Source organism: Anopheles merus, chromosome 3L, assembly GCF_017562075.2.
Source record: "Anopheles merus strain MAF chromosome 3L, AmerM5.1, whole genome shotgun sequence".
Classification (NCBI taxonomy): domain Eukaryota; kingdom Metazoa; phylum Arthropoda; class Insecta; order Diptera; family Culicidae; genus Anopheles; species Anopheles merus.
Genome location: NC_054085.1, coordinates 25759857 through 25785472, shown reverse-complemented (window position 1 = coordinate 25785472; position 25616 = coordinate 25759857). Strand labels below are relative to the sequence as shown.

At 41.5% G+C, this 25616-nt stretch overlaps 1 protein-coding gene across 1 annotated transcript in view; it reads left to right on the top strand.

Annotated features, from left to right (window-relative positions):
- The window catches only part of LOC121598613 (serine-rich adhesin for platelets), a 252456-nt gene extending 227976 nt beyond the window's left edge, over nucleotides 1–24480 (top strand). Inside the window, exons 3-7 of the mRNA XM_041925694.1 lie at nucleotides 3919–4104; nucleotides 10532–10747; nucleotides 13763–13954; nucleotides 16356–16397; nucleotides 17487–24480. Of these exons, the coding sequence (XP_041781628.1) occupies nucleotides 3919–4104; nucleotides 10532–10747; nucleotides 13763–13954; nucleotides 16356–16397; nucleotides 17487–19106 (2256 nt within the window). The 3' untranslated portion in view covers nucleotides 19107–24480. The remainder of the gene's footprint in view (nucleotides 1–3918; nucleotides 4105–10531; nucleotides 10748–13762; nucleotides 13955–16355; nucleotides 16398–17486) is intronic.
- Nucleotides 24481–25616: the final 1136 nt, after the last annotated feature.

Sequence of the window (25616 nt, the reverse complement as noted above, 5' to 3'; positions counted from 1 at the left end):
CATACTTGTTGGCTATCTAGTAAAGTTTGCCCTGCAAAGTATGCAATACGCATGGCAAAACGCCAAACGCTATGCAAATCATTGGATAAAGTTCACCTGTGACGATTTTGCTGTGACGTGTAGCACGATGTGATACTGAAACATAAACTTTTGTTGGATGCTGTCCACAGTGAAACGAGATATTTCAATAATAAACTAAACAACTAACCAAACTAACAGCTCTGGAATTTCCTTAGACGCCTCCCGTACACAAAACCGCGTGGCAGATCATTTGTATCTCTGCCTTTCACTCTCTATCTCTCTCTCTCTCTCTGACAATCTCTCCCTTTATATAAATCTCTCTCTCTCTCTCTCTTTTTATCTCTATCTATCTCTCCCAAACTACTTTGTTTTGTGTACCTTCGTGTGTATGCGTGTGTGTGTGTGTGTCTGCGCGCAAATTCTTCCGCCACGGCAGAACGGCGCAACAGTTGCGACGACCGTGGCCACGGCCGTACCGCCCGCGGCCGCCGCTGCCCTCGGGTTCACACTGGCCTGGGGCACGGCACCGCCACCACCGTACACGACGTACGTCGTTAGCCACAGTCCGACTGCCGTCGTTACGCACCACAACGGCAATGCACCGCCGCCGCCGCCGCCGCCGACGAACGGGGTGACGCACTGTAACGGCACGAACGGCATCGGCAGCACCAACACCACCACCAACAGCAACGGTAGCAGCACCGTCGTCAACGGCCTCAGTCACAGTGCCCCCGGCAACAATAACACCAGTAACCACTGCAACGGCAACAGTAACAACAATAACAACAATACTACCACCACCTGCAAAGTAATTACTCACACACAGGCGACACCGCACCGATTCGGTGCGGGATTGTCTTGTTTTTTTCTCTCTCTCTCTCTCTCTCTCTCTCTCTCTCTCCCTCTCGTTTTTTGCTCCACCACCAATTCCACCGCCCCGCCCCGCAATGTCATGAATTAAATACCTTTCTTTACTGAACTCCCCCCCCCCCCCCCACTTGAACTACCACACAATTGCCTTTACATGCCTGTGCCCCTTAATTATATTTCTCTTTATTTTTTTGTTTCGAGTTTGATATGTGGATGGTAAAACGCAGAGACACTTTGGTGGACGACACCAGAAATCGTGCTCTATGGCATTTTTTCTTAAGTTATTGTTTTTTTCTCAAATTTTACCACTTAAATTACTTAATACTATCAACAATTTCTACTTACACTTTTCTTCGAATAGAGTTATACACACGTAACACGTTGAGGATTAAATATTTCAAATTATATTGTTTTTACGTACCGCTTTACATCAATTTCGGAAGTGTGTAGACTGAATTGTTCAATTAATTTGTATTAAATGCTCCCATTTTCTTCACTTTATTGAGACATAGTTGTGTAACATGTTCCTCCCTTTGGTACATGTTTTCTGTTCTTTCGATTCCTGTTGTTTCGTACAAAGAGTTTTACTAGCTTCAATCTACTATATAGTTTTAATAGATAGTTTAAATATCAGTTTTATGTTCAGCGATCATTATTGCTTTCCTTTTTGTTTATTTTGAAGTTAGTTTCCAACTTTACATGTGTTCTTATGAAAAGAGAATCAAAATGTTTCTAATTGATGATTAATGGCTATGATTTTATTACAAGTATAAGACTTTTTGTTCCACTACTGAATGATTTGCATGGACAGTATCTGCTTCAGGTAACCTACCTTCAAGTGACGTGGTTGGATACAACAACAACAAAAAAAGATTTTAGATAGTTCAGCATTTGTGAGATCCATCGCACGGTGACCACCTACCAGTTGTGTTATTTTTTCTACCGCGTGTGTATCCTTGTGCTCTGTATGCGTGCTTTAGAGAGTGACTCACTAGGTTAAGAGTGTCTTCCTGTGTGCTTTCTTTGTTTAGTCATTACATACCTTTACCAGCCAAACAAACATGTATACGAAACTGCCTTACTCTGCATGCTTCCAATTTAGATTCAACAGTTTTGGGAACGCGCGCCCCTATCATTCCGATAATAGCCGAGCGATACTGGCTGGCCTCAAACCACCGCTCTGACTCACTATCTGTCTCCTTCGCTTCGCCTGAACCACGAGTTTGCGAGCATTGATCAATGCGTTGTTTGACTCTTAGTGCTTAGTTCGTACAGCCCCACGTGCTCACAGACCACAGATTAAGAAGCAACAACACCTCATACAGCCTGATCAATTGCTGCTTGTGGGTGCTGCTTATGATACTGCCGCTACTCTCTACTGCTGTGCTACTCTACTGCCGCCGCTGCTGCTGCTGCTGCTGCTCTTCGTACACACGGGGGTTGAGAACCCCCGTCATAATGTTTGTGTGTGTGTGTGTGTGTGTGTTTTTGTGTGCGTATTTTGTCGCTATTCATGTTTTTTTTCTAGACGCAGGGTAGTAGTGTCCGAGCTACAGAGCGAGCGGGCGACCATTGGAATTCCGACATTCCAATCATCATTTATCCCCCATTTACCCTCCATCCTCACTGAAATCGTTTGCCTCACATGTATCTCACGCGGCCCTATCAACCCGTTTCACTTGGAGCCATCTCCATCCCCCTGACGGTGGTTCAGTTTTTCAGTTTGCAGAACTTTGTCCTTTAGATCGGTGCCCGGGCACCGTACCCCGGCACCAAGTGCAATGGTTGAGCTTCTCGATGTGTGCGGTGATGTAGCCCACCAGGCCTTTGCGTGTGTATGAGGTGCATGAGCCTAGTTACCTTCATTTGCTACCATGGTGTTGTTAGAGTTTTTATTTGTATAGAAGATGTTACACATTTAGCAGGGGTTTATTTACATAGAGATTTTGCGCTGTTTGCTTACCGGTGTGTGTCTGTGTGTGTGTGTGTGCCTAATTTTAAGAGTCTATAGCGCGTTAAGGTGTAGTAATGTTAGTTCACGGAAAATGTTTAAAGTTTTTATTTTGTTTGGTGTTCATGGACGTATGCATCGCTTCCTACTTCCTCAAAAACAAATAGAATCCAGCTGAACCTAAAGATAGCTACGATATATTTGTTTGTTTAGTATTTCTAATAGATCTGATGCATACTTTGTAATCCCAAAAACTAGACACTTTGAATATAAATCTAGAAGTCTAAAAAACCTGTTCTTTTTCATTTAAAACGCGTACATGTAGGCGCAGTACGCCTCTGATATCTCATTCTAAAGGATATTCTTGTTTTACCAATTTCGTAAAGTTTTTTTTCCTATTTTAGTAAAATTTTGATAGTTCTTAAACCCAATTCTTTTAATTTTAGTTTTTTGACTATATATTTCATAGAACACCACAACAGAACAAAAACAAATAGTAGCGCCACCTGGTAGCAAACAGCGAAATCTCGTACCACTTAGGAAAATTACTACCCTTTTTTTCTCAATGTCGCTGTACACACACACGCAGGCGCTTGTACATCCACATACACTCGTGTTTGCCTCTCTAACCCTCCTGCCTCTTTACCCGTTTTACGCCACCGAACCCCTACTCCCGTATTCTTCCGCAAAACAATGCGTAAATAAGCGCTTAAGAAGGGCGTTGGCTTTGCAAATTGATGTTCCTTTCTCCTTTGCCTGCAAACGTCCTCACAGCGAGCACGGAGCAGCTCACTGATTTGCCATTCCCTTCCCCCTTCTCCCCAACCCATCACCACAACCACCCGGAAACCATCCCAAAACCATACATTGGGCGGGTTCACACACTAACTAAAAATGCTTTAATTCGTTTTTGTTTTTTTCTTTTTCTCTCTCTCTCTTTCTCTTTCTCTTCACAACCCTTTCCCACACTCGTTTCGGCTATATTCCCACTATTCCTTCTCCCGTAAAACAATGTTAAATAACCTTCCTCCTCAAAAAATAAATAAAATAATAACTTCACCCCCCAACTGACACAGGCAACCAATCCCTACCTGGCTAGTATGCCAGCGAGCACCTACAGTCCATACTTTCAGCCCGGCCACCTGGTACCGACCCTGCTCGGTCCCGTCTCCGACCCGTCCAGCGTGTCCCAGCTGGGCCCGGTAGTGCAGCAGGCCGTCGTCTCGACGCAACAGAAAATTCCGCGCTCCGACAGGCTCGAGGTAAGTGTGCCCAGTGTTCCACTGGTCCCTGGATTCTTGTTAACAAAAATACCCCACCCCCCTTCCCCCCACTAGAACCTACTTCCCTATAATAGCTGCGTTCGCCCGGGTTCGGCTTCCCTACGAAGCCGGGCCAATAGAATAAACCACCTAGTCTAGAAAATTACAACAAATGAACCAAAAAAAAACACCCCAAATTCTCCCGTTCCCTTCTCATTCCCGATCAAATCCAATCCCCTCTCCAAACTGTCCTTCGCTTCCGGCCATATCTCACACACCCTGTCTAGATAGTGTTTTTTTGAGTTGTATGTGAACAAAACCTTTACTGATACGTCCCCGCTCAACAACAAACCAAATCCCTCCTGTTGTTAGTTTGCCTAACTGTTCACTGTCGTTCCCGACAACTAGCGGGGGCAACTCATTTAGCTGTAAGATCTAGTGCATCCCATGTTTGCGCTCCAAGAAAATAAACCCCCCGTTTTTATTGTCGCATAGATAGATACATTATTTACCGCCCTTTTTCTTGGTAACCGTTACTCTTACTGCACCCACTCTAAATTTAATTTACTGTACTGTTTTTTTTTTTTGTTTATACGTTCTTTTCTCGTTCACTCACGTACCGTTCGCTACGTTTCGTCGTGTACAGTTTGCAAGCGCTAAAGAAATGTTAGTAAAAATCAGATCAAATTTGGCTCCACAAATTCGCCTTGATTGTGCTACTCGTATCTGTTAACGCAAGTGATTTGTCCCAGTAAAACACTGCCAACAAAGCTCGTTGCCTGTTTAACGGGAAGAGATAAATATGAAACGTACAAAAGAAAAGGAGAAATTAATCGATAGCTAATAATCTGTATGTTTGTACAGTTACTACTGTTTATGTTTCTTTGTGTTTAACGTAGCAAAATAAACTTTAAAGCAAACTCACATCAGAGCTAACTGTTACATTTTTATATGGGGCAAAAATAAAAAATAAAACAAAACTCGTTGTGTGATTTGAATAGACAATTGTTCATTTTTACCAACGTGCGTGTTGTAAATCCATGATTTGTTCAACCAACTTGCTGTAAATAATGTGTTTAACACAACTAATTTAACGAACCAGATTGATGTTTTCTTTTTTTCTTTTTCTTTGTCAGTATATAATTTTGTTTTGTGCATCTTTTTCTTTCCGTTGTCCACTTTCGTGCTCAAACAACTTCGGAATGTGTTTTCGTTCTCTAATTGGATGTTCCATTCGTTTCACCTTTGTTCGATTATGAAAGGTTTATTCGATACTCGATATTCACACTTATAAATATTAATACAATTTATACGCATATATTTATCCATATCTCAAACTCAAATCAATGTCTTGTCTTGCTGCATCTTTCTTCTTCTCTACGCTTCTGCGCACGGTTGTCAAACGTTTAATTCATTTACTGCTCAACAATAACAAAGAAATGCAATATTGCAACACATAAAACCATTGCGTGCCGAAAAGCAATCAGGAAATTCAAATCGTAGTGTAGAAGAAAACAAAAAGGATCAATTCTATTATTTATAGTTGGGCTCAAAAGTTAAAAAAAAAATGGCTATACAAACGCGTACCTAAGCTGCAATGCTAGTATTAGAACGAAAGCGACACTCTGGCAGCTGTAAAATGAACAAAACTTCAAGCGTTTAAATCTGAGACCTATTAGGCTGGACAACGGGTACAGCCGAAATACGGTCACTCACTAGAACAGACACCCCAAACGCCCCTGCGAAAGCGCAAACAGTGAAAGCGAGATTCAATGAAGTTGCAAAATTTGCCCAAAAGTCACACCCGGAATGGGCGAGTACACCCCGCCGTGATGTGTACATCACCTTTGGCAGCAAAACGTGAAGCGAACAAAAACAACAACAAAAAAAAACACCGTGACATAACATCAGCCGAACAAAAGAGCATCGAGGCGGGCGCGTGCGGGCAACGGGGTTGCGAGCCCATTAGTGAAATGGACCGAACGGGCGTGTACGGTTCGAAACATAATCTGATTTTCATTTCGCATACAAATAAACATGTGACAAATCGACGCCGGCAAGCGTGAAAAAGCTCCCCAGCAGCATGTGGGTGAACGTGTGGCTGTGTGCATGTCGGATGCAGGCGGCAAACTGCACCGTCCCGGAACGTGCCGGAACGGACGAGGGACATTTGTTTGCCCGGTCAGCCGTGAAATGTGCAGCGACGGCTCGATCTGACCTACAATCGATTTGGCGCCGCACAGCACATGCCAATTCAGCATGCGGGTCTCGGTCGCCCGGCTGCAGTTTGTGCACTTTCGGGTGCACTTGGGGGCTGTGTGTGTGTGTGTGGTGGGAGGGTTCACTGCAACCCAAGCGGCATGTTTCAATGGTCAGTTTAAATTACGGCGTGCGTACCGAGGCTGGATCATGGCGAGGCTTAGCGCTAAACTGGGATCACTTTTCATGAAGCACCAGGCTTCTCCATTAACCTATTGGAATAATTTTAGTCGCGTTGCCGGACTGCAGGAAATTTTACTGATTGACGATTCTTTTACAATATAATTACAGTTTTTTTTTCAAAACGTTGTACAAATAATTGTTTTAAACAGAAACACTAAAAAGTTGTATTTATTTCTTTCAATTTAGTGTTATTTTACTTCAACCACCGGGCGTCTCCATCGGTGTCAGATAGTTGCGTTCGATATTTTATTCATGCCGTCAATCATTGATCCCTGATTTCTTGGCCGTTGATTTTATTGGTAATTGAACACGATACTAGAAACAGCTTACACTTCCTAGCCAGTAATTAATTATTAAGTACCGCAGCGATACATCAATATTACGGGCCGGCTAAGTTGCATGATACCTCAGCCGCTGCAACGCCTGAATGACTGTAGCCTGCAGGCGAAGCACAGGAAAAAAGCTGCTCCACCACCCACCTACCCGTTAGCGGTGGTATTTTGAAAAAAAGCTGCCTGGCTGCAGTTCAGCGAACCGCTTTTAATGGACTATAAATAGCTTCGACCACATTCGCTCTGATTAAATGCCAATAAATCACACGCCACGCGTTTGAAGTTTGTTCATCAGCTGCTAGGTGCTAGGCAATATAGAAAAGCGACCCCCTGAATACGATACACAAGCGCTTTCGTTCTGTGTTTGCTTGCTATAGATAGAACATTAAAGATAGAGTAGCATAAAAGGCCGATATTGCTGCTGGAGCTAAACAATTAAGAGTTTAAACGTTAAACCAAACCCCGTGCCGGGCGGGGTAAATACAGCAGAGCATTGCCAAGCCAAGCAGCGTTTAGTTGTAGCTAGCCGATTAACCAGAGAAGATAGTTTCGCTTGCGACATGTTAACCGCCGTTTCTCTCTTTGCTGTTGCTCGTTTTTGTTCTCTATGTATTTGTGTGATACAAACTGCTCACATCTCGATAATGACGCGATTTTAGAATAGAATTCGTTTTTTTACTCAAAGGTATTCGGTGTTTTACGTTTACATACTAGCCGCTGTGTACAGAATAAGATAATAGTTTCTAAGATAATTATAGATAATGTAGCAAACATAACGCAACGCTCTAACACACAACGATCGAATGACATTATCTGAAACTGTGATGTAAAGCCGTCCAAATTCGTATCAATGTTTGAGCTGTCGGTTTTTTTCCTCTACTCCTTTTAAACACTAGTGAATGCACACGTTCGTTTTCTTTCCATTAGCGTATGTATTTAGATAGATTTCTCTTTAGCTTTAGAACCACTTTCTGTATCTCTTATTTTATTGCATTTTATACCTGTTATTCAAATTAGTTTCATCACCGCCACCAGTTGGTCTGTTTTTTTGTTGTCAGTTTTAGACATTGACGGTTTAAGTTCGTTTTGGTTTGTTTACCCTTATCCCGTATCGAATAACATTGAAACAAAACCATCGATTTAGTCAATCCACCAACATCAGATTATACTGTGTGTACTAAAAAAAAAGGACGTAACATCCTTCTAGTGAAAACGCTGTAAACCCCTTCTTTCCTCACTTAGTATATTGCTGGTAAAACATTCAGTACAAAACACGCGTGTCATTCGGAAGCCATCGAAATGGCTCCTCCTTTCCCCCCCAACACACAAACACAAACCCTTTCACGTATTCCTCCCAATACACCGATTTCTGTTTCTCCCACTTTCTCTTTCTATGCCTCTTTTCCCTCTATTTCTCTCTCTCTCTCTCTCTCTCTCTCTCTTTCTCTCACTGTCTACTTCATTTCTTATCTTTCTATATCACAATTCTTCTTTGTCACACTTTTACATGTTTCGATTGTACCTTTCTCCCGTCGACTCATCCGTGCAGTGCCATTCATGTCCCCTTATTGGTATCATTGCGTTTTCCTTCTGTGTTTGTGTTCGAGTGAGTGTGTGTGTTCTTTCTAAATCCACAACCAAACTTCTACACACTGGAACACTATCACCCACTCACACAGACGCACCGAATCGAATATGCTCCCCAGTGCTGCGTTTCAATTATCTTTTCATCTAAAGAAAATTATGCTGCCCTGCCACTACTCCGGGCCCACGGTGTAAGCAGAGGAAAGCAACCCACCCGTCTACGAACCTTCCCTCTACTTCCCTCCGTAAATGTGTTCACGACTTCAGTACTACCCCTTTCGTCGTCCTACTCACTGGTGTCAGCCTGTGATCCGTTCGGCTTGTTTTGCCTGCTTTGTGATGAATAATCATGAATGCGAGCGTGTTGTATAACTCTCTGCTCTCTGTGCTGGCAAACGGAAACGTTGCAAATCGTCCCGCCACACAAGGCCAAAGAAGCCCAAGCGATAACTTTAGTGCCTTTCGGCTTGCAAATAACACAACATCATCCGATAGCTCCCCTTTTTTGAAAAATGCAAAACAAGAATGATATAATTTCAATTATTTTTTTATTTTGTTCTATCCCTTTGCTATCCTGACCAAAAACGAATACCTTTTTCCGATCAACAATGTTTCCAATGCTATATTTTTCAAATTACTCAAATACTCAAAATCTGATACTTAAAAACGATTAAATTTGCCAAATAGTAATACAAACTGTACTTATGCAATGCAGATTGCATGCTTTCAGGCGTTTCCCAACGACCAAGTCTAAATTTTCCTGCAATTTTTGCAATAAATTAGCAAACATGTAACTAATTATTTCTTTTCGTACTTAATGAACGAAAAAAAAATTTGTTCAAACTGTGACATACACTAAGACGGTTTTGCTGGTAAACTGTAAATGATTTTTAATGGTGAATGCCAATTACTCTTAAATTCAGTCCATAATAATGTTGATCAGTTTTAAAATATCCTACTCTAAGTTTAATCATCATCCTCAAACAAATCATCCTCTTTATTGTTTGCTCAGTATAATTTCGCGAAAACCAAATAAACTGTTTAGTTTGTATTTTCTTTACGTGCCCTGGCACACATCAGCATTAAAATATTCAAGTCAAATTATTTCCTCTATTTTTCTATCGCTCTTGTTTTGAGTCTCCTTGCTGTATGAGTTTCTATTTACAATGTTCGATGCCACCTTATGATTCGCTTTGAAGCAACACCACCATACAGTTAATGCTAACGCTCGCCATATGAGATCAATGTGCATTGTTTTGTTTGTTTTTGTTTCTCAATTTTTCCAACACTCGACTGCCTATTTTGAATTCTTTTTTCAAATTCTACCCCAATTGGACTCTTGTACGTTTCTCGCATCCTTTGCTGGGGATGCTGCAAACGTGCGCGTGAGTACACGCAACATAATGAGTGCAGTTTTCCAATCAATTTTTGCTATTTTCTTTTTTTTTAATTTGGCTTTTTGTTTGCTAACACAATTGCTGCTACTGCTGCTACTCTGCTCGCCCTGTTTTTCTGCATTTGTGCCTGATGCTGTTCGTTTTGTTTATATGTTTTCTTTAATTCGCTGTTTTAATGGCATTACAGTGAACAGCAAGCGATTATATACAGCATTATGATTGCCAAATATTTACTTTATGCTCACCTAATACCACCTACTACTACTACTACTACTACAACGTACTCTTGGTTTGTGCTGTTGTTTTGTTTTACGATTTTGCGTTGTTCTGTTGTTTTGCATTGCTCGCAGTTTTCTTAACACGTTATTGTGAAGCAATGAAAATAACTTTAGGACTAAGTTTTTACCCCACCTCCCCCTTTTTTGTGTATTCCTGTGCAAACAAAACGATACTAAAAGTGCATCTTATGCAAACTGCTCCAGCTACTAGAAAAAAAATAACAATACCCGTTTCCTCCTCAACTTACTATCCCATCAAATCCAATGTTGAAAACAACAACCAAAAACAAAACATGCAATCAAACCTCCCTCAAACTAACCTACCAATTAAAAAACAAAAACCAACAACCAACAAATATGAAGACAAACATCAATTAGCCGATAATGTCTTTAGGTATGTCGCGAATTCATGCGCGGTGCCTGCAAGCGAGCTGAGTCCGAATGCCGTTTTGCTCATCCGCTGGAGAGCGTTACAACACACGAAGACGGTTCCGTCACGGTGTGCATGGATGCCGTGAAGGGTAGATGCGCTCGTGAACCTTGTCGCTACTTCCATCCTCCCTTGCACCTGCAGGCTCAAATAAAAGCAGCGCAGTCACGCGCAACCGCGGTATGGCTATTTAATCCAACAAAACAACAAAACCAAAAAGAAAAAAGAAAATACTTCTGATTTGTGTTTTGTTTTCTTTTTCTTTTATCGAGTCTTTTGTTTCGTTCATGTGTTTTTTTATTTCTGTGTACGTTTCTGATCGTTTTTGTTTCGGTGTGTTTCTTTTCCTTCTTTGTTTGTTTTGTTTTATTTCGTCATTTTTCACCATCTTTTATCTCACTGCCACGTTTGATTGGTTTTATTTTATTGTTTTACTGAGCTATGTTTTCCGTCCTACTTATGTTACATCTATAAAGAGTGTTTATATTTATTTTCACTTTTATTTGCTCTCCTTTCCATTCTTGCTTTAAACCTTCTTTAGTACTTAACAATCGTTGCATTTATTTTTCCTCTTTTTTGTCAATTCTTTTATTCTATCAGCAATATCATGTTGCTCATTATTAGTTTCCATGTGTTTCACTTTGATATTCATTCTATCGTTTGTTATTTTTTGTTTCTACTTTAATTATAAAACTCATCTTGCTATCCACTTTTATTTTCTCTCCATCTCTCTCTCACTCACACCTTATGTCTCTATCTTTCTATCATTCTCTCTCTCTCTATCTTTCTCTCTCTCAATCTCTCTTTCTCTCTATGTAACCATGTATACTCTACCTATCTCTACATGTGTTGTGTGTTTCTTTTTCTGCTCTTTCTCCTCTCACAAACCTCCCCCCGTTATTCCAGAGTGACACCAACTGCAACTACTATCACTACTAAAATAGAGAAAATAAAATCCGTCCACTTACTCAAACTCACACACAAACAAACACACCATCAAGACACATTCTAGTTTAATCCCTAAACCAATGTTTACCATTCCATCGCCAGTTTGCCAGTTCGATATCCTTCGTGAAATAGTTTCACAGGCACCTTCCTAAATGTAGACTTAGAAAGTTCCAGACATACAGCTACATGAACAATTGTCTAGAGGGCCCTCGGTATTTACTTTGTGTAGTAGTGTAGTTGTCGATCGTTCCCATAAACACACCACACAGCAACTCGAACAAGCGTACACCTTTAGGGTAGCTCCATGAAGAAGTCCTTCGGCAGCCAGAAGCAATGGCCCTCACTCAGGAACTATATACACAGTAGTCCCGTAGCGTCCACAGCGTGACTCTCGCCATACAACAGTGCCGTGTCAGTAGTCGACACCTTGTCTAACAATGTTTCACAACTTTATATTAATAGTAGAATAGAAAACCTCCTCTGTTCCTGTAGTGTACAAATAGTGTAGCTTTAAGGCAATGAGAAAGAAAGCAGAGGTGTACCAATACAATGTGGTTAAAATATCCACTCAAGAAATGTTGAACATAAATTCGTAATATTCTTCTCTTTAATTACAAACTACAAGTGTTTTTTTCGTTCTTATCTATTGATTTTATTTAGCGCTTTAAAGCAAGCAGTGAAAGCGAAAAAAAGAATAAACATTTGCGCTCATTCTTACGTTCCTTCTTTATGCAGTGATAGCTGGCTATTCGCTATGCTGGTTGCAATGATAAGCCCTTTCGTTAAGCGCAAACGCTCGGAATGTTTGTTGTGAACAGCTGTACTGCAAAAAAAAAAAACAAATATTGTAAATATTTACAATTTTCTTACATTCGATTTTGGCTGTTTACATCAGTTGAAAGTATTGAACAAATAAGTATTTTATCTGCCTTCCTTCCTTTACCGTCCATTGCGAATCTATCTCTGTGCTGCGTCTGCTCTCTTTCTCGCTCGTTTGATTTCTTTCATAGTATACACGAAGATGTTTCATTTTGCATGCACTATTTTGTTCTTCTGTTTCACATGATTTCGGCATTGCAATACTCATCTATTCATCGGCGTACTGTGAGCATCGGCGTAAGCCGTACTCTAGATATCTCCGGACTGTTAAGGCTTACAAAACCACATCCACACGTTGCGAAATTGTATACAATACAAAAAAACTACCAGCAAAGCGTTCAATAGTTTATACTAAGATGAGTGTATTCAAAATGATTTAATACAAGTCTTACTACGAGATACATCATTTTATTGAAAACGATAAAATAAGTACACAATCAAAATATGGAACATCAGTATCGTAGCTATAAACTAGAGCACGTTAAACAGAGCCAGTGAAATGTTTACACAATCTTAGACATTTCTAACGAGTAACAGCATCTGTTGGTTCGCAAACATGGAAAATAGTTGAAACAAATTTGCTTTCTTCTTCACAAGAAAACATCATCGAAATGAAAATAGTTAATTTAGTGGTTAATTTTGTTTCGTCATTTCACTGCGTCTGCGTGTTATTGTTTTGTCTTTTGTTTCTTTCTCCTCTTTGTACTAGTTTCTTCTAGTCTAGTTTGTTTGCGCTTTTTATCCATTTCATCGTTGTTATTTTTTCTTCTTCTGTTCTTCTTACGTTTATCGTTTTCCTTTTCATTGTATCCTCTTCTTTGATGTGTGTTTTATATTTTGTTGATATTTTCTTTCCTGTATGTTGTGTTTTGTATTTGTTATTATTATCGAAATTATATAGAAACATATTTAATTAAACCATTGCTTGTTATGCTTCTTCTTCTTTTTATTCTTTGTTTCAAAAATACACCCCCTTCACCACCTCTCGGACACACCGCGGAAACGGTACACGAATCCAAACGAATCGGAACGTTGCAAACAAACATTAACTTAATTTGTACAAAAACTACCCGCACTACTTACTTCTCTACTGCCCGACAAAAAACGTACAAACCACACACACGAACAACCGAAACACACGCACACTTGGACGGCTTAACGATACGCATCTGATTGAAACATTTATACCCGCTTGCCACCCAAATACGCTCCTGCGCGGTTGCATTATGCGGAATGCACATACACACCACCTCAATACATATGCTCACAACACACACACACACACACACACACCTACAAAATACTGTACACACCACCACCTGCTCTGTCGAACGCTGTCTCTCTCTCTCTAACCTAACGAATCATTAGACTGCACCCGTATCTGCTGCGGCCGCTGTAGCCGCTGCCGCCGCCGCTGCCGCTGCTACCATGGGTCCCCTCCAACCACCACCGCCACCGCCCGGGGCTGTCACTTCGACGAGCCAGCTGTCCATGTCTGGCGGCCAGTCTCCCCTGGAGGTTGGCAAAAAGCGTGCAGCTGATAGTGACATGATACAAATGGTATTGCCATCTTTATTTTTTTCTCTTTCCCTCCCCCCCCCCTTAGTTTCGTGTAATTCCTTTCCTTTAGTGTATTTTTGTTGTTTCCTTTTAAAATTTAACATTATCTTTTAGGGGTTTGCTCTTATTACGAGATTGTTCCTTTCTAATCCCTTAAACATAATTAATTCCCGGTAACTAAAAACATTAGTTTTGTTGTGTTGTTTTAATTATTTTTAACTTGGACTTGGTCCCTCTCAAAACTGATTAATTAATAATTTCACCTTTTTGACTTACTTTAATGTTAAATGTTTAAGTTTACAGTTGGTTTTTCCTTTAAAATATTATGTATTAATTAAAAACAAACTCTTCAACTTCCCTGTTATTCCATGGCAATTATCTCTGCTCTTCCCCCCGTTATCATCCTGACACTAACAAACGTACTACAACAATCAAACCACCCACAATACGAACTAACAATATTTGGAGCGGGCTGTCGGTGCTCTACTAACAATTTAAACCATGCTTTCCCGTTTTGTTGCTGACATTAACAACGATTATCGATTTTTGAAGTCCATTTCCATCAGTAAACAAAGGCCACATCTTTACATTCGTTCGGCCTTTAGCGAAACACTGATTTTGTGCTGTAAGCGTTTATATGTGTTCTCTTTTGTTAGCAATTGATTCTGTTTTTTTTTTTGTTTTGTGAATGACACGGCATTCACTTGTCCTGCTTTCGCAAGGCAAGTTTGCACGACAATTATAAATATTGTGGCGGTTTTGGACGAATTATTTCCCCCCTATTACTTTCAATACTACGGATACCATCGTATCGTTTTTTCGTTCATTGTTCACCTTCTGTTGCGTTTGATCATCCGCTATTTTGTAGTGCTGGTTTTGTATATAGTATATAATTTTACTAGAAAAAGAAAGCAAATAGAAGTTATTCAGCTTGAAAATATTTTGAGCTAAAACATATTGCATCTGCCAATGAACCGGAAACTAATTGTTCGTATCCAAAAATCCTGACATTTGTCACGGTTCCAAACGATCGATGCTTGTCACAGATAAATCGTTGCTTGATGTTGCTTGTCCTTAATCAAAAGCAAAACTATACAGCTGTAATTCCGTAAGACGCGATACAAAATAAAGTGCTTTTCCATATTTTGAAATATATTGAAATATGGAAGCGTTCCTGGCACTGCTTGAGCAAAGCAGCACACCATGATTGCGGCTGGAACGATCTTTGATCGCTACTATGATTCCTTTTATCAATTGCTAACCATACTTACCACTATTGCAGTATAAACGTGTGTTGTATTTTTTTCGGTTCAGCGGCTTCGAAAGAGAGAAACCTAGCGCAAGGATCGTATATTTTCTTAGGTGTTTTTTTGTGCCCAACCTGTGTCTGCAAGTGTAGGATGGAAAACGTTAATGCCAGCCCTTACTACCCGCCATAATATGTACTAAAAAATGGTTTACCACCACGAAGGAAATCCTCCCATCCCAGTCGAGCGCTCTCTGTTTCTCCCTCTCTCTCTCTCTGTCTCTCTTACTCTTTCTCTATTGCGCTCTCTCTCTCTCTCTCGCATAGCTGAATACTCACCAACTTTAGTAACAGTAAGGCAGGAAGCAAGAAGTATTTTGCGCCAAGCAGCACCCAACCAAACCAACCCCCGCCCTGTGTTGTTACTAACACAATTGTTTACCACATCACATCGTTGTATCACCATTTTGTTTTAATTTACATTAAATAATGTTTATGGTTTTGTAGCGGTTACAAGTTTCGTTGATCATTTCAACTATTTTTCTTACCTTAAGTATTGTTTTAGTAATTTGATTTTTATCTTAGTTGATTTCTATATATTACACACCCATTGCGTATGCGTGTACGTGTGTGCGTGTTACCTTTCATCCCAGGACTAATGAATGTTTTCATTTTTCTCTTTGCTTTTTTCTCTTTCTCTCTCTCTCACTCTCTTTCTATCTCTCTCTCATATCTTCCTATTGTCACATCTTCGTGTTTGTTCGCGTACGAAATGAATGAATTGTATACCTGTTGTTCGATCCTCCCCCCCCCCCCCCCCCCCCCTCACTACATAATCTCTCTCTCTCTCTCACAAACACACTCACAAATATTCGTTCCCGTCCTACAATATGAAAATGTTCCATTTTGATTTTTTTTTTTGTGTTTGTTTGATTAACTGTTACACGTGAACATTTCTAAACCCAACCCACGCTCACCCACTCGCCCCTTCCCCTTTCACTCTAACTTCATCACTTCCGTCTGCACCTTCACATTGCACTATCAACACAACAACAACAACAACTACTACTACAACAACTGCAACTACTACAACAACAAATAATAATAAAAAAAACCACAAACAAACAAAATCAACCAACCAACCCCCGTCTACAGATGGATATGAAATCGATGGGATCTATTTACTATGAAAACTTTGTAAGTAATTGTGCCATTTATTTCATTTTTAAATTTATTTCCCTTTCGGTATTTTGTTTTCGTCTAGCCTACGTTTGTATTTATATTCTTGCTGTAATTCATTTAGTCTTTTGTTCGTCAGTTTTTATCAATCAATTCTTCGGTATTCTCGCTGAGGATCAGTGTGATCAGCGGGACTATTTAGTAGCTAGTTCGCTTTTGGTTACGGTTAGTTTTAACTGTTTGCGTATTTTATTTATCCTTTTGATGGTTTCTTTATTGTTTGGTGATCTCCGATCGGGGTTTTGTGTGGGGACACTGTAGAAGTTTAGCTATCGGAACTTGGGTTGGTGTATTTGAGAGCCCCGTTCGGTTGGCTGTGGAACGTTTCGATTTGGGAGGTCTTTCAATTGGACTATGTTTCGGGTGTTGGAGTATATTTCATTCTAATTTTTGGTTCAAACGAAACATGGAGTAATTTTTCGTCAACAGTACACACGTCATACTATTCGGTCATCCTTCTTCAAAGTCAGAAAACTCCAATGCACATCTAACCACACGTCTGAATGTGTTAGCCAGTACACGAACCCCCCTTCACTATACACTCCTTCCTGTGCTGCCCTCTCGCGTTAGAAATAGTAACCTGTGTAGTCAAAGACTGACAACCTACTCACACGTAGCTCAACCCCTTGTAAAATGCTTTACCTCATTATGACCGTCTAAATTAACCCGAATGCACTTATCTTTCTCTCCTTCTCTATCTCTGTCAAACTTTAGTCTATCCTTCTCTTTGTACTTATCTGTCTCCATGTTACTATCCACTTACAATACCGATTTGAGAGAGCTCGTGCAAACGAACCCGTTTCCATATCATACCTTCTCCCACTTTTTGTACAAAACAAAAACCACGCTAATCTATTCCATTTTGCTAATGTTCGTTATTTAGTCGTTTAGAATGTTGTGCCAACTCGTTTTTTGTTTTAGTAGTTGCTCTTTTGCTCCGTATCGTTCAACCTTATGCACGCAACTCCTTCTAATACCCATTTTTTGCCCTCTCTTTCTCTTCCTCTTTGTTCGCACGCTGTGCCGCTGTGCCCTCCCGCCATGCAGGCGTTCCCGGGTATGGTCCCGTTCAAGCGATCCGCCGGTGAAAAGTCCGGCATTCCCGTCTACCAGCCGGGCGCCACCTACCAGCAGCTGATGCAACTACAGCAGCCGTTCGTGCCAGTGTCATGTGAGTACCCTAGTACCACTTCTAGCGCCGCTACCTATATTCCATCAGCCTCCACAGCCAACCCTATCGCTAATAATCTCGCGAGTCTGGTCAACAGCAGCAGTAGCGGCAGCAGCAGCAGCAGCAGCACCAGCGGCAACAGTAGTAGTGGTGGGGGCGGTGGTGGCGTTGGCGGCGGCGGCAACAGTGCCGCCCTCGCGGCCGCCATTGCCGCCAGCAGCAGCAGTGCCGGTTACGCACCGTCCTCGATGTTACTCGGCGGGCTGTACTACACGACGAGCGGGGCCGGCGGCACTAACAATGCCATCGTCACGTCCGTGGGTGGGGCGGGCAGTGGGGGATGGGCCGGAAGCAGCACCAGCGTGGCAGGGCTACTCAACAACAACAGCCCGAAGATGGGCAACAAAAACGCACCGCTCGTGAAGTCGATGTCGCTGCAGTCGATGGCTTCGCTCGGCGGCTCGATGAGCCATCTGGCGGCAAACGGGCAGGCGGCCCACTCCGAGAGCGATCTGAAGGAGGCGGCCGCCGAGAAGGACGACACACCGCACGCGGGCGATCTGCTCACGCCGAGCAGTGGCGTTGCAACCAGCTCGGCCGCCTCGACTGCCGGCAGCGTTTCGCTGGCCCAGTCGCTGGCCACCTCGTCCACGCAGGCCGTCACCGTGCCGGTGACGAGTCCGCTGATGCAGTACTCGGCGGTCGCTAGCTCGAACCATCAGGCCGCCGCCTCGATGCAGGCCCAGTTTCAGGCCGCCCAGGTAGCGGCCGCGGCCCAGCATGCGCACGCCGTCCAGGCGGCCCAGAGCCAGAATGCCGCGCTGGTGGCGGCTGCTGCTGCCGCCGCCGCGGCACAGTATCCGGCGGCCGGCGGCACACACTACACCGATGCGGCCAGCATGGCCAAAGAGGTGGCGCACAAAAATTACGCCCTGAAGCTGCACGGCGGCTCGTCCGCCCTTACCGGCAAACCGCTGACCGCGCTCGGCTATACCGGCGTCGCGCTGAACAAGGGTGGGCTGTTACCGCAACCGAGCAGCCAGCAGTACGCCGCGGCGGCTGCAGCCGCTGCGGCCGCTTCCGCGACAAACGCGCAGGCGGCCTATCCGCAGGCGGCCGCGCGGCTTAGTGCGCCGGCCGCACCGCAGCAAACCATGCTGACGACCCGTCCGCCGCCACCGATCATGCCTCAGGCCGGCGCCTACCAGCAGTTCCTCCGTCCACAGATGCCGGCCGCGGCAGCCGCCTTCGGGTCGAACCCGTACGCGGCGGCCGTCGCCCAGCAGCAGCTCATGAACCAGGGCTTCATGTACCCGGGCGCACCCTACTCGGTGGCGGCAGCCGCTGCCGGCGGCTACCACCAGTTCCCGATGGCACAGGCAGGCATTCCCTCCAACCTGACCGCCATCCCGACGCCGGTACCGCAGGTGTCCGCTACACCGACCGCCGGCAGTGCCGTCGTGCTGAACCCGTACAAGAAGATGAAAACCTCCTAAGCTGTTGGGTTGACTGTGTTTTTTTTTACCACACAAACCACGGCCGGCCTCTCAGCAAACGGAGGTGGAAGAGCGCTACAGCATGTATAGAGCCTTTGCATGAAGATGCGGCTGCGATGAGTATGCGGGGAAGGGGAGATTAAGGGGAGGGAGATTCAGAATAATACAAATCTCCACAACCAAGGAGTAAACGGGGTTTGCTCGATAAAGATAAACAGATTGCCATAGGGAGGGTGAATCCGGTGACGTACCATTTTGCCGGTAGCAGATTCATCATTAAAGAGAAATACACCCCCACACACACACCATGTTTAATCTTTAAGAAAGTTTCTTGCCCTCTTAGAGGGCAGTGTCTTTTGTGTGTGCATGTGTATATGTGTATGTGTGTGTTGTGCGAGAGTGTGTGGGTACTAGTTTGATCGGTAAAGCAATGGGGACACGGGAAAGATGCATAAATGAATAAGGAAACAATACTAATTTTGTCCACAAATGGTGACACACAATACACTATGCACACTCACACACACACACACATACCAGTTAATCAGTGCCTCTGTGAGCGAGAGTTGTGCATCTTACTTTTTCACTATCAGCAAAAGTGGCCCCGAACGGAGTGCCACGTCAGCCAGACAGACAAAGCACACGAAATCAAAGCGCAAATCAGTGCACACCAATACCGACGCAAAGCGCGCGATAGTGAAGGGGTAGAGATAAGGTGATCTCGAACGAAACAAAAACGAAAACAAAAAAACGAAAACTGGACGATCGTGTCGGGTCGCGTGATCTGTGCAAGATCCTAAGATCATAATGAAACAACTGTGATAGCTTCACATAAATACCCACGCCGCTACCAATTGCGTTGTGTGCCGCTTTGTGTGTGCGTGTGTATATTTTGGAGGAAAAACCTCCTTACACAAACACCAGTGCACACAACGCACGCTTGTCCTAGTTTTGCTTGCCATCCCAAAACAAAAGCACAACCCCGCTCCCACTCGCGCTAAAGCTTGCCCCATTGCCGGTTTGTTTTGCGAATGCGCTGGCATGATGATAATGAAAGCGAAAGTTTGTCCTTAAAGTACTACCAAAAATGATTACCACACACACACAGCAAATTGGAATTTTATGGCAACAGTTAACCGATCACGAATACGCGCACTCAAACAGTAGGGCTACACCAATGATTTGGCGCTTGAATAGTGCACCGAGTTTTAACCGTTCTTTAGGAACCTTTCATTAATGCGCCTAAAGGTATGCAATGGGGTGGCGTAAAATACATTTCTAGTAGTAATTATTATTATTATAGCAAAATATTATGCCATAATGTGCTAGATCATATTCTACCGATACGGATACAACCTAACAATCACACTAAGCAAGGAAGCAGTATAAATTTAAACTGTAGAGACAACCGATATGCATTACTTCATCGGCGGTTGTTCGAGCGGTCAGAAGATGAAAATGATAATCAAACTAGTTTCGTTTACCTTTTGGTTTGTTAGCACCACAGGGAGTGAACGAACTGCAGTGCTGTTAATCATGTTTACCAATTTTGAAAACGTAGTAGTCCCCTTGCCCAGTTTTGTCTAGTGTGTAGCGCGTAAGTCTAAGCAAAATACCAATTGAACCCATCGTCCGTTTGACGTTTCAGAAACGTCTGTCGGTTCTGTTCCTTTTTTCTCGGTTCGGACGGATTTGGTTATTACAAAATATAGCATAGGTTTCTAAGCGCACTAATGTACTAAATAATTATCGCTAGTGTATTTCGTTGTGTTTGTGTTGCGTTTCGTGTGCGAGTTCCTCCGGCAAAGGGGGGTTAATTTAATGTGGATGATTTCATGTTTTTGCTTTGTTTCCCTGCAATTAGTCGCAAAATGTGCAAACAAATGAACAATCCAAAATGGCTTTTGTTCGTTGATTTGTGATAAGGGATTTATAAAACATGTTGATTGTTTTGTGTTACGTCGTTACGTGCACTAGCGCGTTCGATTCATTTTTCTTGTCTCTATGTTAGTTGTTTCCTGTATTTTGTGTTACAGTTAGTGTACCATATTTAAACGTACTATAACAATCAAATCGACAGTTATCACGCTACTACTGCACGATTACTTTTCAATGATGGAGAACAATTGACAATTTTAACATAGTCGCCTTCGGAAAAGAATTCACCAGTATGAAAATACCCAACGGTTGTGCCAGAAGCGAATGACGATAAAATGGGGGCACACCAGAGTGCTGCTAATTTATCCAGCGTCACTCCTACACAGCACGCCCGGCTCCCATGGCCTATCGAGTAACATCGTGTGTCAAACATAATTTAATAAAAAAAAATATTGCATCGAAGTATTCTCTCCAAAAGGTGTGAAAATTCCTACTTCATATTCACTCACTTTATTTCCTCTCTCTCTCTCTCTCTCCGTGTGTGTGTGTTTATAAGTGTGGAATCGTTACTGTAGAGAATGATGCAATAAAAAAAACCATTCAAAGTGCGAAATATTGATACAGTTACAATCACTTCTATCATAATTACCATCACTAGCACAGCAACTACTACTACTACTACTACTACTACTTCTACTGCTGCCGCTGCTGCTGCTGCTGCAGTTGCTGGAGCAACTGCTACGTCAACTATTACCAGACAAAGTACTACTTTTACCGCTAGCTTTAGAGTACAAGTTTGTGTAATTTGAGTATAATTCGTACTTTATAAAAACAAACAAACTACAGCATATTAAGAGAAAATTACAGCGAGTGTGTTGATTTTGTGTTTTATTTCCTCTCTATAATTATTCGTGTAAGAATTTGCAACTGCGTGAATTATCTGTAATGGTTGCTGCGTACGTACTGTCTCTCTCTCTCTCTCTCTCTCTCTCTCTCTTTCTCTTACACACACACAAATACATTCACTGTCGTCGGCTGTCAAACATTAAAAAAAAATACACACACAGCAAATAAGCATTATATTATCTTGTGCACTTGGTGGAGTAATTTAGTAGGAAGTCTTATCCCTAAATTAAACAAACCTTATACCGACATTTCCCTCTCACACACCCTTCAAACCTACCTCGGTTGCATCCATATTGCGATCAGGGCTCTCGTGAGCCTTAATACACAATACACACTTCAAAATGATTTTTGAAAAACAAAAGACAACATACACTCGCACTTCAGATAATAATAAGCAAACCTTCACCATCACTAGTGCTACTGCTAGCGAATGGAAACCTGTAACCGCTTCTTATGTTTCATGGGGTGTAACTAAACCTGGACATAGAACTAAAATTTTAAAAAAATGGCCACCATTATACATAAAGTAGAAAAAAACCAAACTCGAAATAGAAGTAAACAGAAAAAACAATGTGGCTAATAGATGCAACAACAACTCAAGGAAAACACGCTACGACAAATGTGGGGACAAACGCTTCTTCTTCCGTTTTTCGATGCTTTTCCGGCTTCAGACACACAGTCAAAATGGGCGTTCTTTACTAAATGGTATCCTTTTCCCGCATTTAACGAAAATTTAACGTTTAACAATGAAACATTGTACTTCTAGATTTTTTTTGTAGTAACGGCTGCATCAGTTAGACTTTTTATGTATTTTTTCGCAATATCCTTGTCCTTAATTGTACTTCTATGTGTAGAGCTCTCGATAAACGATAGAAATTTCACTTCTGAAAAATGCTTTTATGGTTATTTGTGCAATTCAATTTTATACATCAAAGACTGCTTCTCCCAATACAGTTATTAATATTGCTATTTCCTCCGGTACTTCCTTTGCCACAATCAACCTCACAATATTTACAAACAACCTTTTCCTAGTCTCTTGCCTAATACTTACCTAATTAACTATTCTAATGATACTATTTTTATCACTGATACATCTACTACTTTCCTGTATACTCTGCACTACACACTCACAAAATTTTGCCCTCACCTATATATTTGTGTGACTTTCGACTAGCCATCATTATATGTTGGTGACTAGACGATGCCACAGCGCAAACCACCATCCGAAATGTTTCAAATTAATCTGTTCAACACTTCTACCACGCTACTACTTCTTCTACTATTTACTCCAATAGTTACTAATTATACAGCAACTTACGCGCATACCTATGTACCCTTTTTTGCATGATAACTGTGTAATTTTAGCCAGCAAGCAAACAGAATCAATTTAAAAAAAAAAACAATTCTATAGAAGCTAAATGTCATTTGAAGCCCATGTTGCCGCCCACCTCTTTTTTGTTCTCTAGACAAAAACACAAAACATCTCAAACGTAAGCCAAACTCGATGTACGATTTGAACGCCTTGCGCCTGTATTCCGTTTTATTTTTCCTTCTCTTCTGTTCGCGATGAAAATCCTTTCCCCGTTTTAAATACTTTGGTTTTACGCGTACGCCTACAACTACACAAACACTAACCCCACTACATGCTCCCACCCAAATAGTGTACGATTCTTTAGTTTAGCCTACCCCGAATGCTATTGCTGTGTATGCCATTTAAACAAACAAAACCAATGCCAAAACCGTACCATTAGTCGCGCGTGAATGAAACTGGGAGAGGGATTGGCCCGGGGGGCAAGGGAAAATGGTGTGCAACTAAGTGTAATTGCAAGTAATTCAATGTACTGAAAGGTTGAAACTTCTTCGTTTTTTTTTTTTTAATCGCCGTATCATACTGCTCAACTGTGTTCAATGCATCGTCTGGCTACGTAATTAGACGTACGATTTTAGTTCGCCTACATCTCCACAGCACACATTTTTTTTTTTTAGCACAAACATCTTTGTTTCGACTGCTTTGTAGTTATCACTTTCATTTTGTTTGTTTCATGTATTTACCTTTTTTACTTGCTGCCATTTCGCTATTGTTTTGGAAACGTATTTTAATTTAAAAACTTTGAGTTTGTCCAATCAAGCTCGCTTCTTTTGCTGTCCCATGCACATAGATTTCGTTTCGAAAATATCAAATTTAAGTTACGTTTTTCTTTTCTTACTTAATATTAAATTTCAATTAATTTCTTGCATATTTACGATGTTTTTGTATTGCTATTTAGTATAAACCATTACGCTTTCAAGATCTGTACCGCTTACCATGTGCCATTTTTTTTAGATCGTAAGGCTGGCTAGGGTTTTGGGAGCCTCTCTGGTAGCAATGGTTGAATTTTGTCACATTTTTAATTCTGCAGCATGTTTACCACACTTCGCCGCCATTCATCTATCATCTGCAAACGTGTATTTTTAAACAAAAAAAAAACAAACATGATAAATTGGATACCTTGCAAGCAAAACCCGTAAAATAAAAACGTTCCTATAATGATGCTTTTGAATCTGCAATACGTATAATAAATGTAATAAAAATTCACTTCAGCAAAAAAAAAAAAATAAGCCACATGCCTGACACTCATCATCCTCACAGAACACGGATACAAACCACATAGAATGTACACAAGAAAACTGCTTTGTTTGTCAAGGAAAAACAACGGGAGTTTGTTAATAAACCATAGATATCTATATATTTTCTTTCCATACGCCTGCGCTACTACCGAACCAATGAATGCGTATTTGTTATATGTAAGCTAGATTTTGGAAGAGGAATAAAAAAAAGCAAACAACAGACCCCAACATACGTACCACTGTTCTTTTAGTCGCTACATTGTATTCCCTGCCCGTTTCAACATAACTTCACGCTCTGTCTGTAATCCGATGTTGTGCCTATTCTTGCTATAATTTTTCTCAACGTATAGATTCAATAGCATTCATTGCAAAATATTATAGCAAACACAATGACGAAATCGCAGTGGTTCGTTTTGAGATGCTTTCCTAAATTTGCCAGTTTTGGTTTTGCTCCGTATAATTTTTATAGTTTGCAATTTCTTATTTAAAACAAAAACACAACAAGTATGTGTTCTTTAAATTGCTGCATCCGGCTCAACTAAACGCTTGCTGTTGTACTTATACTTGGTACTGTTTACTTAAATGTGTATTACCGTTGATAGTTTCGATTGTACGGGTCGGGAATACAATATCAAACCATTATCGATGTTCTCTAGCTGCGCTTTGTATAGATGAACTAACTACCCTTACTGCTTCCTATATATTTCTCGTATTACTGTGTTCGAAATTGATAAATTCGTGCAATCTTACCATGATAGTTTCTAATTATATATACTTTTTTGTTTAGTTTTCCAATTTTGCGCACGAAGGGAACGTAATATTTCCGTTCCGCTATTCAACTCTGGTAAAACTCTGGTGTTTTATCGTAACTTTCCTTGGCAAGCTTTTTTTTCTGTTTGCTTGGAAATTAAATTGATGACGTCATTCAATGCTAAGCTATTTTATTGCGCTTCAACTATTATGCGAGCGTTAAAAAAATTAATGATATCTCCAAGTAAATAAAACTCTAACCCTCTGGATGCCTTAACAAGTGCACAAGGCGCGACTTGCAACTGCTTCAAACTGATTGCAAACGCTTGCGTAAGTAAGCGTAAAATTGCACAATTGCGTTCCGCGCAA